The 16482-nt window shown below is 32.2% G+C and overlaps 1 protein-coding gene across 1 annotated transcript; it reads left to right on the top strand.

Annotated features, from left to right (window-relative positions):
- The first annotated feature begins 14375 nt into the window (after nt 1-14375).
- Nucleotides 14376-15188, top strand: LOC141672570 (pathogenesis-related protein 1A-like). Its single transcript, XM_074479188.1, has one exon. The coding sequence runs from the start codon at nt 14431-14433 to the stop codon at nt 14929-14931; it is 501 nt and encodes a 166-aa protein (XP_074335289.1). The 5' UTR covers nt 14376-14430; the 3' UTR covers nt 14932-15188.
- Nucleotides 15189-16482: the final 1294 nt, after the last annotated feature.

The raw sequence follows: 16482 nt of genomic DNA, 5'->3' as shown, positions 1-16482 counted from the left end.
CAAACCCCTCCCTTATTTCTTCTAGCTGAGAATGAAACATGTGCAGAACCAAATGCTTACCAGAAGTAAATTAATTATGCAACTGATATTTCATGTCTCATGCTTGTAATTATGAGTGCTGAGCTTTAGAAGTAACAAGAGCATAATGATGCTTATGATATGATTGAGCACCTTCAAAAGTTGTTTGAAGGATAGGCTCGTCAGAAAGATTTGACAATAATAAGGCACCATACTTTTGCCTTAATGGGAGAATCATATCCGGTTGGACCACATGTTCTAAAGGTGATATGCATATGTACCTTGATATTTTGGGTTTCAAGAATGGTCTAGAGACTCAGCTTAATTTGATCAAATGATCTTTGGACAACTTCTATTCTCAGTTTGCTAAAAACAAAAGGAATGAGATAGACTGAACACTCACTGAGTTGTTAAGCATGTTTAGAACTGCTGAAAATAACATGGTAAAGGCATGAAATTACGTCCATATTGATGATGTACACATGGAATGCAAATGGGAAAGGAAAGTGGATAGGCAAGGTGAAGATTTGATTTTATTCGGTGCCAAACCAAAGTCCAATTCCAAAGGGCTTTTGAAGCCTAATAGTGGTGTTGCTAAAGGAGATGATTATCATTTCTGTGGAAATAACTGGATAAATATTTGGAAGATCTAAAGAAGATGACTAGCAATGGTCAAGCTTCAGGTATAGGGTTAGAATTGGAGTAAAAGTTGTTTCTCTAGTTGAAGGAACTCGATACCTAATTTTGCCCATAAGGCGAGATTGAGAACTTGATAAATTGTTATTACGTGCCTGCTTTAGCGGATATATTAAGTCAATTTCTTGTGAGGATAAGAAAGGTTTTCATTTTAATTAAATAAATAATAGTTGTTTATTCTATTATAATGATAAGGTTTATAATGTTGCACAATTAGTTAACAATTTATATGTTCTAAGATGACTCAAATCAAACATTACCTCTACCATTGTCGTTAAGCCATATTAATGAGAAACGCATTTCTGAGTTACATATAGATGGATACTTGGATAAGTTTGATTTTGAATCATACGGGAGATGCGAACTTTGTCTCATTGGTAAAATGACTAAAGCTTCTTTTACTTGATCAGGTGAAAGGGCCACCGAACGATTATGACTTATACATAATGATGTATGTGGTCGAATGCGTATGATGGCAAGGGGGGCTTATACTATTTCATAACATTTACTGATGATTTCAGTAGATATGGATATGTGGTTCTTATGAAGAACAAATCCGATTCTTTTGAAATGTTCAAAGAATATAAGGCCGAAGTAAAAAAGAAAACAAGGGAAAAGTATAAAAGTTTTACGATCAGATCGTGGAGGAGAATACTTAAACCTCAATTTCAAGAGTTTCTTGAAGGAGTGTGATAGTGTATCATAACTTACTCCTTCTAGAACACCTCAATGGAATAGAGATTCTGAGAGGAGAAATCGTACCTTGTTGGACATAGTGCGATCGATGATGAGTCAATCGGATCTTCTATTCAATTTCTAGGGTTATGCTCTAGAAACGGCTGCATATACACTTAACCAAGTTCTGACTAAAGCGATTCAAAATACTCCGTATGAGATATAGTGTGATGAATGTCATAGCATGTCATTTATGAAAATTTGGGGACGTGAAGCGTTTGTAAAACGTTTAGCCTCTGACAAGCTTGGACCAAAATTAGATTGATGCTATTTTGTGGGATATCCAAGTGAGACTAGGGTATAGTTTTATAATACTTTCAAGAACAAAGTGTTTGTTGCTCGAGCCGCTATATTTTTTGAGGGAAAACTACTTTCTAAGAAAATCAATGGGAGGATAATACATCTCGATGAAGATCGAGAACCACATGATAACATTGAACCAGAGTTGGAATAAGATCAGGATATACATCAAAATGTTAAAAGTAATCATGTCCAAGAAACACAGGTTATTCATAGATCTAGTAGGATTCACCATGAGCCCTGGAGAAATTATGAATTTCTTTTGACTCAAGATGGTGATGTGATGCTTATGGATAATGATAAGCCTCTCACCTACCAAGATGCTATGAACAGTTTAGACTCCGAGAGATGGCTAGAGGCCATGAAATCCGAGATGGAATCCATGTATAAAAATAAAGTATTGACTTTAGTTGATCCACTCGACGGGGTAAAACCTATAGGGTGCAAGTGGGTTTTCAAGAAGAAAACTGACATGGATGGTAAAGTACAGACCTATAAGATGCGACTAGTGGCAAAAAGTTTCAAACAAATTCATGGTATAGACTATGATGAGACTTTTTCACCGGTTACTATGGTCAAGTCCATCAGGATTTTGTTAGCAATAGTTGCTTACTTTGACTATGAGATTTGGCAAATAGATGTCAAAACTGCTTTCTTATATGGGAGCCGTGAAGAGGATGTATATATGATACAACCTGAGGGTTTTGTCGATTTAAAGTTTGCTAAGATAGTTTGTAATTTGCTTCTATCTATTTATAGATTGAAGCAAGCCTCAAGGAGAATGAATATTCATTTTGATAAAATGGTCAAAGAGTTTGGCTTTATTCAAAATGAAGATGAACCATGTGTTTGCAAGAAGGTTAGTGGGAGCCATGTGACATTCCCGGTATTATATTTAAATGACATATAATAGATATGGAATGACATACCTTCTCTACAGGCTGATAAGACTTGGTTGAGAAATTGTTTCTCGATGAAAGACTTAGGCGATGCTCCCTATATTAGGGGTCAAGATCTATAGAGATAGATTGAAGAGATTAATCGACCTAGTCGGAGAACATACATTGATATATTATTGCATCATTTTATGATTCAAGAGACAAAGAAAGGATATGTTTCGATGTCTCATGGGATAGTGATCTCAAAAGATAAATGCCCCCTAAATCATTAGATGATAAGGGCCATTTGAGAAAGCTCCATATGCTTTAGCAATTGGATCTATAATGTGTACAATGATATGTATTTGTCCTAATATTTCATATGCTTTGAGCATGACGAGCAGATACAAGTCTAATCCGGGTGAGGGTCACTGGATAATTTTCAAGAATATTCTTAAGTACTTAAAGAGGACTAAAGATTTATTTTTGGTGTATGGAGAAGATAGGGAACTAGTTGTAAAGGGTTACACTGATGCTAGTTTCTGAACCTAATTTTTGGATAGACAAGGATGATTACGTGTTTATGCATGGTTTGTGTTTTGTCTAAATATAAGTGATGTTAGCTAGAATAGTTCACAGCAAGAACATTGATGATTCTATAATGGAAGCCGAATATATTGATATTTTCGAAATAGCCAAGGAGACTGTTTAGGCATGTCCTTAAGCGATATCACCTTATTAATGAGATTAATGATCAAGGAGATATAAATGTAAAGTGCATAGTAATGATAGTGTTACAGACCCACTGACTAAGGCTTTGTCGCAGCGGAAGCACGATGGTCATACTAGTTCCATGAGTATTAGATACATGGATGATTGGCTCTAGTACAAGTGGGAGATTGTTAGTGTTTGTGCCCTAGAGACAACATTATGATATTTTAGTTTAAGATATTATGATTATTAATGTTTATGTTCTATCGATTATTCCCTTTATAATTTATTAAATCTTAATTTACTGTGATATAAATGTTAGATTAATAAATGTCCTTGGAATATGATATGCAATTCTATATCTCTAAGTACGTGACTTAGAAATGAGATTATGAGAATAGTATCAATATTCCTAAAGGTCCCTAGTCGAGTATTATTATTAAGGGACAATAATAATGCATTAAGACTATTGTGTTTGTTGACTGATGATCACATCTCATTGATCATAGGTATAGTGATACTAAAGTCAAAGACACAGGCAGATGTACATGTACATGGTGTTGGACAGACCCGATGTGAGATTCTACATGTCTGTTGTGTCATAAGTAATTCTCACAGTAATAATGATGTAATGGTCCTTAGACCTGAAGTTATTATATTTCTATACGAGAATTAATATAGATTGATTCCATTAAAAGTTATCCTTGACCGGGTAATGATAAAAGTGGATATTAGGTATATTTTGAATCGTATGAGAAATATGAATGATCTAGATGGGATTTAACCCTCCTATTTTAGGAGTGATATTATTGGCCTCTTGTGTGAGCTAGACTACGAAAGGCGTGGCCACGCTCAAATGTTGATTTGATATGATATCATTGATCAAGGAAACTTTGATTAAACTATGATGAGGATGACACCTTACATGCCTCTAGTTTAATCTGTATTATTTGGTTAAAGGGATTATATTATATTGTACATTATTCACGAAAGATTTAATCGATCACAGATTTAATTATTATTACTTGGGTAGAAATGATGTATTACTAGATGCCGCTCATTGTTTACGATTATTAATTAGATTTAAAATTCGTTGCCAACGTAATAATAACCTATAGGGTCACACACAAAGAATGCTTGAAGGATTATTTAATTTAAATTGGATTTAAATTAAATTAAAGTAATTTGAATTATTTATAATATTAATTACGTTTGACTTAATTAATTAGATAAGCAATGATATTCGGATTTACTAATATTAATTATGGAAGTTATTTGGTAAATAATTAAGTAAGACTTATTATTATACAAATAGGAATTTCGAATTAATAATAACTCCTAATTAGTTAAGAGTTATAATTTATTTTTCTACTCTCTATATAATATCTCTTGTGTGGATGATTTTTGAGAGAATAAAGACTTTTACTAAAATCCTAGTCACCAAGAGAGAAGATGGAGAGAGCTAGAAGAAACGGGTTTGTGCTAGTACACATCCAATCCTTGAGTTCAAGCATTTGTGTGGATACCGATAGAGCGTAGATCGCGAGAGCGGGATGCGTGGTGATTGAATAAATTTTGGATCTCCATTAGTCAACCAATTGGTAAAGCTTCCTAAGATAAACAATCTGATCTATGAAATAAATATATGTTTTTCCCATGGATCCTGCGGTGGGTTTCAAAAATTCTGATTTTTTACGTTTTTAATTACTGTTTCCGTTACGTTTATGTGCTCGAAACCCAACATGTTCATCATCCGTCGAATCCACATCCGTTGAAAGTCCTTCAACCAAATTGGAATCAAGTTTTTCCTTTCTCTTTTTCTAGGCTACATTACAGAAGGATTCTATACCTTGAACTTTAGTAATTTGAGCATGGACATCTCTAGATGATTTCCATGCCTTAATTACTTCATGTTCTCGTTCAAGCTGCTTTCTTTAAATATCCTCTTTCTTTAAGAATTCAGTCAGTTCATCTTTAGCAATCTTGCACTCTATTTTTAGTTTTTCAAACTCAACAAATTGAGTTTCTAATACATTGTTTCTTTCACTTTAAAACAGATTGTTCTCTTTAAGTTTAGTGTTTTCTTTAGTGAGGGACTTGAGTGTAACACGCAGATGATATAATTCAGTAGACATGTCATTTATAGCATTATTACACTCAGCTTTAGATAAATGTGCTAGATTAGTAGTAATTACCTGATTACTGGATGAACTGACCTTTGTTTCATCTTATTTGGCCATAAGTACTAGATTGACATAACTTGTATCTTCATCCTCTTCTAATCCATCTACAGTCTAGTCATTTTCCTGTATGATGAAAGCCCTTTCCTTTTGTTTGAGCAACTCAAAATATTTCTGTTTGTAATCAACAGGCTCAAACTTCTTTTTACCAGAATCAGACTTTCTGCATTCGCTAGAAAAATGACCTGCCAAGCCACACTTGAAACATTTGAATCTAGACTTATCAACCATGTTTCTATTTGAATTGGTTTCTCCGAAATTCTTCTTGAATATGAGCTTGGCAAACCTCCTAGATAGAAAAGCAAGATGCTCATCTACGTCATCCATGTCATCTTGACTAAGCTGGTCTTCATGTTCAGCTACTAGCCCGTTTCCCTTGCCTTCACAAACTCTAGGGTTTGGTGCAGATTCAACAGCTTCAACCTTTATCTCCTTCTCCTTTCCTTGCTCAGCAGCCAATGCAACGGATTCTCCTTTCTTTCTTCCTTTTTCCAGCTTATCATCTTGCTCTATTTCAAGCTCATAGGTCTTTAGAATCCCATACAGTCTGTCCAAGGTGAATTCTTTGTAATCTTGAGAGTTTCTTAATGAGACTTTCATAGGCTTTCATTCCTTTGGCAGAGATCTGAGGAATTTGAGGTTTGAGTCCTTTGTTTGGTAGACCCTTTCATACAACTTTAGAGCATTCAGTAGTATTTGAAATCTACTGAAAGTGTCAGTGAGTGACTCACTTTCTTCACTATGGAAATGCTCATATTGTTGAAGCAAGAGTTGCATTTTGTTTTCCCTTACCTGCTCAGTTCCATCACAAATAACTTGTATTGTATCCCAGACCTCTTTGGCAATTTTGCAGTTAATGATGTTATCAAACATATCACCATCAACATCATTGAACAAAATATGCATGGCCTTCTTATCCTTCTAAACTTGTTCAATATCAGGATCAGACCATTCTGCTCTAGGCTTTGGGATGGATGGTTCATTTCCGGTAGCAACTCTCATAGGGACATATGGACCCTTTTCAATGTAGTTCATATACTCTTTATCTTGAGATAGGATATGCAGGTGCATCTTCACCTTCCAATGGTGATAGTTGTCTTTGTCCTGAAATGAAATCTTTACTCCAACATCTTTTCTGCTCATTTTGTTAGTTGTTGTGATCTTTAAACTCTTTATTTTAAGAACAGTTCTTCTATAAATATATAACTGTGTTTGATTTAGCAATGGTGCGGAATGAAAGTAGTATTGAAATCAGGACACAAAGTAATCAAATACAAGTATTTAAAAACTTTCTGGTGGATTGATCTTTTTTACCAAAGATATATATTGAGTAGAGAACTTTGTGTTACAAAATTGTACACAGCTGCTTACAAGTTGAACTACAAGAACAGAGAAATTCTTTACAGATTTTTCCTTATCTATTTTTCTGGTAATTGCTTACTAACTTGGATAAAAATCTTGTTGTTCTACTTGCTACACTTGGTTTATATATTACCAAGTTACATGATAAAAAGAAAAGTAAATAAGACAAAACATTTCTAGTCCAATTTCATACTCCTTCATTTCTCTATCCAGTATTTTACCCAATGAAATTAGATTTCGATTTAACTCCGGTATGTATTTTACTTGAGTTAACTTCTGAACACGACCACGTTTCATTATTACCTCACCAATGCCAGCAACCTTTACCCTTTTACCATTCGATAAAGTTACTATCTTTCCCTCACACTTTTTGTCAGGATGAGAACCACTCTCTCCTAGCGCATATTTGATAATAACATCCCGAGTCAAACACATATTCATCTTTTGATCCCTTCTATTCTTGAACCAAAAGAACATCTTCATTAGTTTCTACAAGCGAAACACTACCCCTCCTCGATTTTTTTTCAACTCTCTCAAGTCTTCTCTTACCTTTGGACACATAAATTTTTTATGACCCAATTCCTCACAATAAAAACACCTGATATTAGGATAATGTTTCTTAAAATACTTCCTTTCCGTGTCCTGCGCACGTACCACAAATGCACTTCCATCAGATGTGTCACTCGATTCTTGTTTCATCAATCTTTCGGCCTCCATAAGAGCAACAATATTCTCATCCAAATCTAACTTCGTTTTCCCAACCAATAAAGAAGTCATCACAGTATTATACTTCTTCGGTAGAGACACTGGCAGAAGAATAGTTTTATCCTCATCCTTCAATTTTTCATCCAAATTATTCAGCTGGTTTATTTAGCCATTAAAATGATTCAGATGATCTCTTAAATCCCCGTCTTCTTCCATCTTGAGCTCGAACATATCTTTCTTGAGAAACAACTTATTGGCCAAAGACTTTGAGTGATAAGTCTTCGTTAACTTCTCCCACAAATTCTTGGGATTATCCTCTTCAAGAACATCATACCTGATTTCCGGTGCCAGGGCCAACCGGATCGGTGATGCTGCACATAATTTCATGTCTCCCCACTTTGCATATAAACCTCGTTGAATTAAAAGATCTTTCACTGTCTTTTTTCACAAGGTAAAATTGTTTCTTCCATTAAATAATTCAATCTTAAATCTGCTAACCTTCTCCATCATGAACCTTGGCTCTTGATACCACTTGTTAGGGGGAATACACACAAATATAGAATCAAACAAACAATGCAAAACACACACACACAATATATGATGCGGAAAAACCCACGTCCCAACTTGTATTATTAATCCAAACAATTATCAATAATACGATCAATCTCACAAAACAGTTTTCACTCACGCGATACTTAAGTCAAACAATACTCAAGCCAAACAATACTCAAGCATACATCAAAATAATAACATGACTATGTATTTATAGTCATCACAAACTTAACCACCAAGACTAATAACCTAATTCCATTATAATAACAACTGTTATTACCCAACAATTATTACCCCAACCCAATTATGATAATATATGTCTACCCATATAATTATTATTCAATCTAATTATTATCCAGGACTCCTTCCTTGATAAGTCAAACCAGTTCCCACAGTTAATCCAATTGTTTCCAAGTAAGCTTATAGTGTCCTAGCTCGGATGGACGCTAGAAGTCCGTATTAACCCATAATTCTGTGTAAACATCCATTAAACCATGTAATTATCCTTTAATTGTAACTGTTTATCATGTTTTTAGTGATTGAAACCGATTAGGAAGCCATTCCATGAAGATAAGAGCAGGTCTCCTTCATTTTAGGAGGTGCAGTCCTAATGAATACCAATTCTACTACAAGAGGTACGTTGATGCTCCTGCATCGGCACCTCACTATCCTTTCCAGCCATACAGGTGCTTCCAACACCTTACCAGTCCATTAGGGACTTACCCCTAATGCATTTCAGAACCTTTCATGACCATATAGACTTGTCAACATTCAGCTGAACCTCCTCGTTAGCTACTGTTTTACTAAGAGCCATGCACCTTAGTGCAGGTACCTCCAAAACCATAAACCTTTGAGCCAAACCCATACCAAAATACATGATAATCCACACCAATTAAGCTCAATCCTTTTATGGGCCTTAAATCTAACTCATGTAAAATTTTAGGCACAACAACTACCCCCTGGTTCCTTGCAGTATTGAATACAAGAGGAACCCGAATAACCTTTTAACCAATAATTTCATTTGTTCAATTCCTTGGAGATCATATTCGTTGTGCAAGTAAATTGCACTCCTTTATGTAAATAATCTTAGGTTTAACCATGAACCTAATAATAACCCTCATATTCCAGCTACATACCTTCATTGAGCTCCTACTCCAAGATTTAACCCTCATTTCTTTCTTTAAAGAGCTTCAGATTCAACCATGGGCCTGACCAGTTCTGTATACTCCACTTAACCTATTTCTTATAGCTCATGCTCAAGGAATGATCTTGCACATGCCTATCCTCACAGTTTCTGGTTCACCTATTTTCCACATCTATACCTCGAACCCATTTATCCATAAATAGGTCCAGCTGTTATAAAGATGCTTCAATATTCCAAAACCCGAGCTATCAAAATGACCATAAAAATTATTAGAAGCATGGGATAAGTAACTCACACATATAAAAAATGTAGCTCAAATATATATATATATAATGCATAGATGCTAGTGGGAATATACATGTGCAAATAAATTTGTATGTATGTATATATGTAAAACCATTGTTGCCTTAGCAATCAAGTATAACTTTGGCGAACACACTCTTCCATATATAATGCGGCAACTTTCAGATTTTTCCAACCTTCCATCTGGATGTGCCTTTTAGGGTGTTAGATAATTTTCCCTGGACTTTTTGAATGATGCCCATAAACCATGTGGCTTTTTCAAACCGTGCACATATATCATGGGGTTTTTCCAAACCATGCCCATATATCATGAAGCTTGCCCAAATCCGTAAGAGGGGCCATTGGAAGTTATGGAGACCTCCTCAAGTTGCTAGTATGTCTTTTCAAGTGGTTAAATTTACGGGACATATAGCGCGCCTAGGTACCCACAGACGACTTCAGCTAGCAAGTTTGAAACTATGTTATTTTATATTGAATCCCATAGGAGGAGAACTTATGATTATGCCTCCTGAGCCAGAGCATTTCGCTTAAATGCAGTTTACCTTGGTCCACGTGGTTTGCAGGCTATTGTGTGAGCCCGTAGGGTTTACCCAGTGCGCACCCGAAGGGTAGCGGCTGCGGGTTACTTACGATAAAAAAATGTTATTTTATTTTGAGGTTCCATGTTATTTATTGATAAACATGTTATTTTATACTGAGGTTCCATCGTGACGACCAAATTCTCTTAGCCCGAATTGGGGGGCGTTACACATATCCAAGTCATGGACTCTGCCCATGTAAGTGATTATGTTACGAGTCAGTACTTCAAATTCATTTTTTTGTCATTGTTCCTAGACTCTTGAAAGTTTTTGATATTTAAGTCCTATAGTATTTTAACCATTTAATCTCCGAGTTATTATCATATAACTATAATTAAAATTAAATATGACTCAAATTATAAAATATATACTAATATTATATGGGCACTTAATCTCTTTTAACGAGGACACCTTATAAAATATATAGTAAATTGTATTTTGCATCCCTTATAGATATTCACTTTTTCAGTTTAATCTTAAATTTTTAATTTTGGCAAAATACATCCCTAAATTTTAAATTTCGTTTCATGTCGCATCTCTTTCAACAATTTTCAAGGGTAAAATTGGAATAATATTTTTTATGTTTATATTATTACAATGTGCACCACGTGTTTATAATATTGTAACAGATTACACCCCGATTTTAACTTCGACTCGTTTCAAAAAATATATAAAATTGTATTATAATATTAGATAATATTTTTTTACTTAAAAATTAAATAAAATACAAATATTCTCTACTAAATCTGAATTAAAATCACAAATAAGTCTTTTATCCCAATTAATGTAATTTAAATACTATGTAGATAATTTTAAATTTTATATATTTTTAAATAATAATATCAAAAGATATCTATTTTATCAAATATATGTTTCTAGGTTTTGATATCACTTTTTGGCACAATATTTATAATTTATAATTTCTTATTTTATTTTAATATTTTTATAATAAATCTCTATTAAAACTATAAGTTCCCTAATTTTTCAAATTTTTTAGTGTTACTAAATACTTCATTTAATTCATGTTCTTATGTTTATTTTTAAAATAAATTAGCTACGAAATATGTACCAAATTTAAAACTCGTAAAATGAATGCAATGTTATTGGACATTTTTTTTTCTCGGAATCCACTGAACTGAACTACACAAACCAAAATTTTCTACTTCATACGGTTTGGTTTGGATTTTTTAATATAATAATCTACTAAAAATTATTGAATTGTATGTTTATGCTTGGGTTCAAGATTTCGTTAATTTTATAGCATTTGGTTTTGATTTTGATCATTTTTATAACATTAATTTTGGGTTTCAATTTAATTTTAAAAAAAATCACACTCGACCCTACCCAGTTTGTCTGTTATATGTTTTGTTTTTTAATTTAATTTTATAATATATATTTTTATGGATTTCAAAAGTTATGAAAATTTAAAATAAAGTATAAAATATAAAATTATATAGGGTGCATAGCGTCAAAATATTAAAACTATGTGGTGCATATCGTTACTATATAAACTTTAAACATAATTCCGACTTTACCCCTGATAGTAATGGTTATTTTGGACGAAAATTATTTAAAAAGTGCAATATGTAGTGAAATTTAAAATTAAGGGATTCATTCTACCAAAATTAAAAGTTTAAGATTAAAGCGAAAAAGTGAATATTTGTAAGGGGTGCAAAGTGTCATTTACTCTAAAATATACATATTTATACACAAAATTTTAATATAAAAATGCTATTTTTTGTTTGCCTGGGTAAGGCTGTAAAATGATCTGGGTAGAAGCAGACACCATTTTACTCGAGTATCGTATTATTTTATTTTTAGTGTGTCCATATTTGGTTCCGGTATCATACCATTTGGATACAAACTGATCGTATAGCTTATGAGAACCGGATCCAAACCGAATATGAACTGACACCATATTTTCATTTTCTGATCGTATAGTTTATGATTCACGGGATATGAGTCATATATGATTTACTAACATTAAGTGTCATTTTTATTTCAACAATTCAGATGATTATCATTTACTATTAAATAAATATAATACTATTAAAAACATTGAAAATAATAATTATAAATTAAAGCTTATAAGTATATCTATCTATATACATATATATAATTTATCACAGTTAATAAGTCATATTTTGCAGGAAATAAAAACTTGTATAATATATTGAGAATTATTATAAAGTGATTATATTATCTTAGAAATATAAGGAGATAGCATATATTTTAAATATGGAGTCGAATTAAATATGAGCCGCGGATGATATTTTGATGTTCAGGTATCCTTTTGGTCACGGGTTCGAATTCCACGGGAGGAGAATTTATGATTATGCCTCCTGAGTCAGAGCATGTCGCTTAAATGCGGTTTACCTTGGTTCACGTGGTGTGTAGGCTATTGCGTGAACCCATAAGGTTTACCCAGTGTGCACCTGAAGGATAGCGGCTACGGGTTACCTACGATAAAAAAATAATAAAAAAAAATATGATTACCTAATTTGAGCAAGTATATATGAGTGTTCATATTTAGGATTATATTTTATTTAAGTTTAACTTTTCCGTCAGATTTGAATTTAAACATAAACATATATCATATTTTTGAATTGGATATAAGCCGAGACATCGAATAATTCAGAATAATTTACAGCCCCATGCGTGGGACATGTATCTCATTGCCCATGGCGTGTCCGTAATTTTGTTATCCGTGTAACGCGATAAGGGTCCATACAGATAGCAAATGCGCATTCTCGGTCGGTGAACCACACGAGCTAACATATCAAGTGGTGATTGAGAGTAACTACTAGAAAAAAATTTAGTCGCCCCTCCCTCAGTCAAATATTACTTTTTCTATTTTGACTTTTTTACATTATGATGATTGACTACAAATTTACTTCTAATTTATAAGATTAAATATATTCAGATCTTGTTGGATTCATATTTATAAGTATTTTAATATAATGAAATTTTTATATTTAATACTTATATAAAATTAAAAATATTAACATTCAAAAATATATATTGACAAATATGTCCAATATAAATAAAAAATACTTTTAAAGACTAAGGAAATAATTAATTATCTTTAAAACAACTTACGCGCCTCTCTGAAAAATTAATAACAATTGCTTTTTGGCCAGTGCCTAACGGAAAGGCCAAGTATTGCACAAAGTTCGAAGTCGCCGAACCGCACTTTTAGGATGACATTCTGTATTAATAGCAGCAGTAGGGTTTGCTATTAATGAATTTTTGGTTTAAAATAGTTTTAAGTATATTAATTACGGGTTTTCTAATATCCGATTCAACCGATCCGATTAATTCCCTGCAAAATACTTGACCGATTTAATTTTTAAAATTTGATTAATTCTTACAAATTCTTTTTAATAAATTATATATAATTATTTATTAAAATTAAAATACTATATTAATTTAAATATGAATATTTACAGAAATTATGATATAATAAATATATATATGTTAATAAATGACTAATATAATCAAAATAATATATTAAATATATTTTAATATTATAATACATCCGATTTTTACTCCGATTAATCTTTCCGATTAATCCTCAATTTTCAATTAATCTCAAATCGGTAGCTCAACCGATCTTTACCCATTTCCGATTTTTACAACACTAAATATGTCTAATCAATTAATTTCATGCATTAATAATAATTTGACTCATTTTAATTGATTAAAACTTTATGTATTCAAAGGGCCCGGAGTCCATCATTAAATCAATCATTTATCACATAACTTTTTAATAATATATGTCCTCTGACCCACAATAGAAATTTCAAATTATTATTCATAAATAATATAAACATTAATTGGATAAAATTTTGAATAATTTTAAAAATTTATTGGATATTAAAAGTTAAATTATATACTAAATAACAATGTTGTTCTTACACTCAATGCTGGAAGTTAAGTAGGAATTATGATTTTCACTAAAATAGGAGGAGGAACTTTCATACACTAATTAAGTAAAAATCTCGGAGAGGGTGTTTGAACGTGGCCTTTACTTAAACAAGTAACCCTAGATTCCACTTCTTTAATCATCCCATATTCAACTTGGTTAGTATAAGTAGTATTTAGTCTTAACTATTACCCAGTTCAGCTGGGCTTATAAATACCCACACTTTGCTATCCATTCTTCTTCAGTACTACAAACCTCACACTTCATAAACAAAATCAAAAACATGAACTTCTATAAGATTCCACTAGGTCTTGTTCTTATTACCCTAATCCTAGCAACCAATTTTCAAGACTCCAACGCCCAAAACTCACAGACAGACTTCCTCAATTTGCACAACACAGCTCGTGCTCAAGTGTTTGCCAACGGAGCCATGACATGGAGTACCACCTTGGCTAACTATGCATTGAACTATGCTAACGCCAGAGCCGGGGCTTGCAATACCGTACCCTCGGGTGGTCCTTACGGTGAAAACATAGCTACAGGTTCAGGTCCTTCATTTACTGGTCTTGCTGCAGTCAGCTTGTGGGTTGGTCAGAAGCCCTACTATACTTACTCATCAAACACTTGTGCTACAGGTCAGATTTGTAGTCACTACACTCAGGTGGTATGGGCCAACTCTAATCTACTCGGGTGCGCCAGGGTTTTGTGTACTAATAACGTGAATTATATTGTTGTTTGTAGTTATTCTGTTAAGGGCAACGTTCCTGGGGAATGGCCTTACTAGCTAGATCTAGGAGGAGTAATTTAAGAAGAAAAAATGCTCTCGAAAACATTTTGTGCGTCATGAAATAAATTGGTTTCTCATAAATCAACCAATATTAATAAGTACGCAGCAAAAGTATATATGTTGTGGTTACTAGTTAGAAAGCCAGTGACTAATATGATGTTAGCGCTGTAGTTTTGTTGTAATAGTGACATCGATGGAGTTTCCTCTTTATGTAATTTAATTTGAATAAATGTGCTTATTATACAAGCTACGTACGTACGCTACAATTGATGCAATGACCAGCTAATTACAAATGAATTTTTGTAGTATATTCGTAGCATAGAACGAAGTTACTAAGTTGACAACTAAGAATACTCGTACGTCTCATGCAAGCAACTTCCGGGTTTTTTTTTGACAGAGCATGCAACTTTCGGTCAAGTCCACCAATTATTATTATTATATATAATCACGATCTAGTTCAGCCGACTGTGTCTAATTAGTTTGTCAATCGAGATATCAAGTTGACCCTATTAATCATGTGCAAGCTGATCTAGTTATGATGTTGAGCTCGAGGAATTAAAATGATTAATTCATGATACTAAAATTGAATAATTACACATTTTACAAGAAAAATAGATTTTTAAAAAAAATTATTAACGTATATATAATATCATAAAGAAATATATAGAAAAATAAATTAGTGCATTGCACTAGTTATAAACAATATATATAAGGAGTGACTTTTGCTATATACATTTTATATTTTACATATTTCTATTTGTTTTAATTTTCTGAAAAATAACAGGATATAATTAATTGGTTTGAACCCTTAAACGGTATTTGCTTAATGAATAAGCAATTTATTGTTTTAATATTTGAGGTTTAATATAAGACTGTACTTTATTCATAGTTATATCAATGTATCATATTTGGTGTTTGAATATTAGTAGAATAATTTAAATTCTTTTATTTATGATTTGTTAAAAATTTAATCATACTTAATCTAGAATTGTATTAGGATATTGTATGGTAATTGAGATTTGAATAATAGTAAAATTCTTGTATTTTTTTTTAATTATAATTGTATTCTAAATATATTTATTTTACTAAAATATAATCTTAATCGTGTGTTTTTAGTTATACCAGAGCAACTGTTGAGATTGTTTTGGTGGTACATCAACAAAACGTCTTTTACATTTATTATATATAAGGCTATATAATAATTAAATTGTTTATTATAGTAAAGATTTTTATATAAATTTATTAAGTATAAATTAAATTAGTAAAATAAGTTGACTTAGTATCAATTAGAATAATATAGATATTAATATAAATTAGAATTTAAATTTATTAAAGACTAGAGTTTAATATCAAATATAATAACATAGTGTTCAATATGAATTATATTTTAAATTGATAGAGGAATTTGACTTCAATATCAATTAGAATTAAAATGACCGATCGGTCAACCAAAGATTAATATTATAATTAAGAGCTTGATAGTTAAATTAAAATTAGAATTAGCTTAAAACTCGTGCAATGCACGAACTTTATGTAATTTTATTATAT

This window comes from Apium graveolens, chromosome 7, assembly GCF_009905375.1.
Source record: "Apium graveolens cultivar Ventura chromosome 7, ASM990537v1, whole genome shotgun sequence".
Classification (NCBI taxonomy): Eukaryota; Viridiplantae; Streptophyta; class Magnoliopsida; order Apiales; family Apiaceae; genus Apium; species Apium graveolens.
The sequence above is the reverse complement of the archived record's forward strand: the minus strand, read 5'-3'. Positions and strand labels throughout refer to the sequence as shown.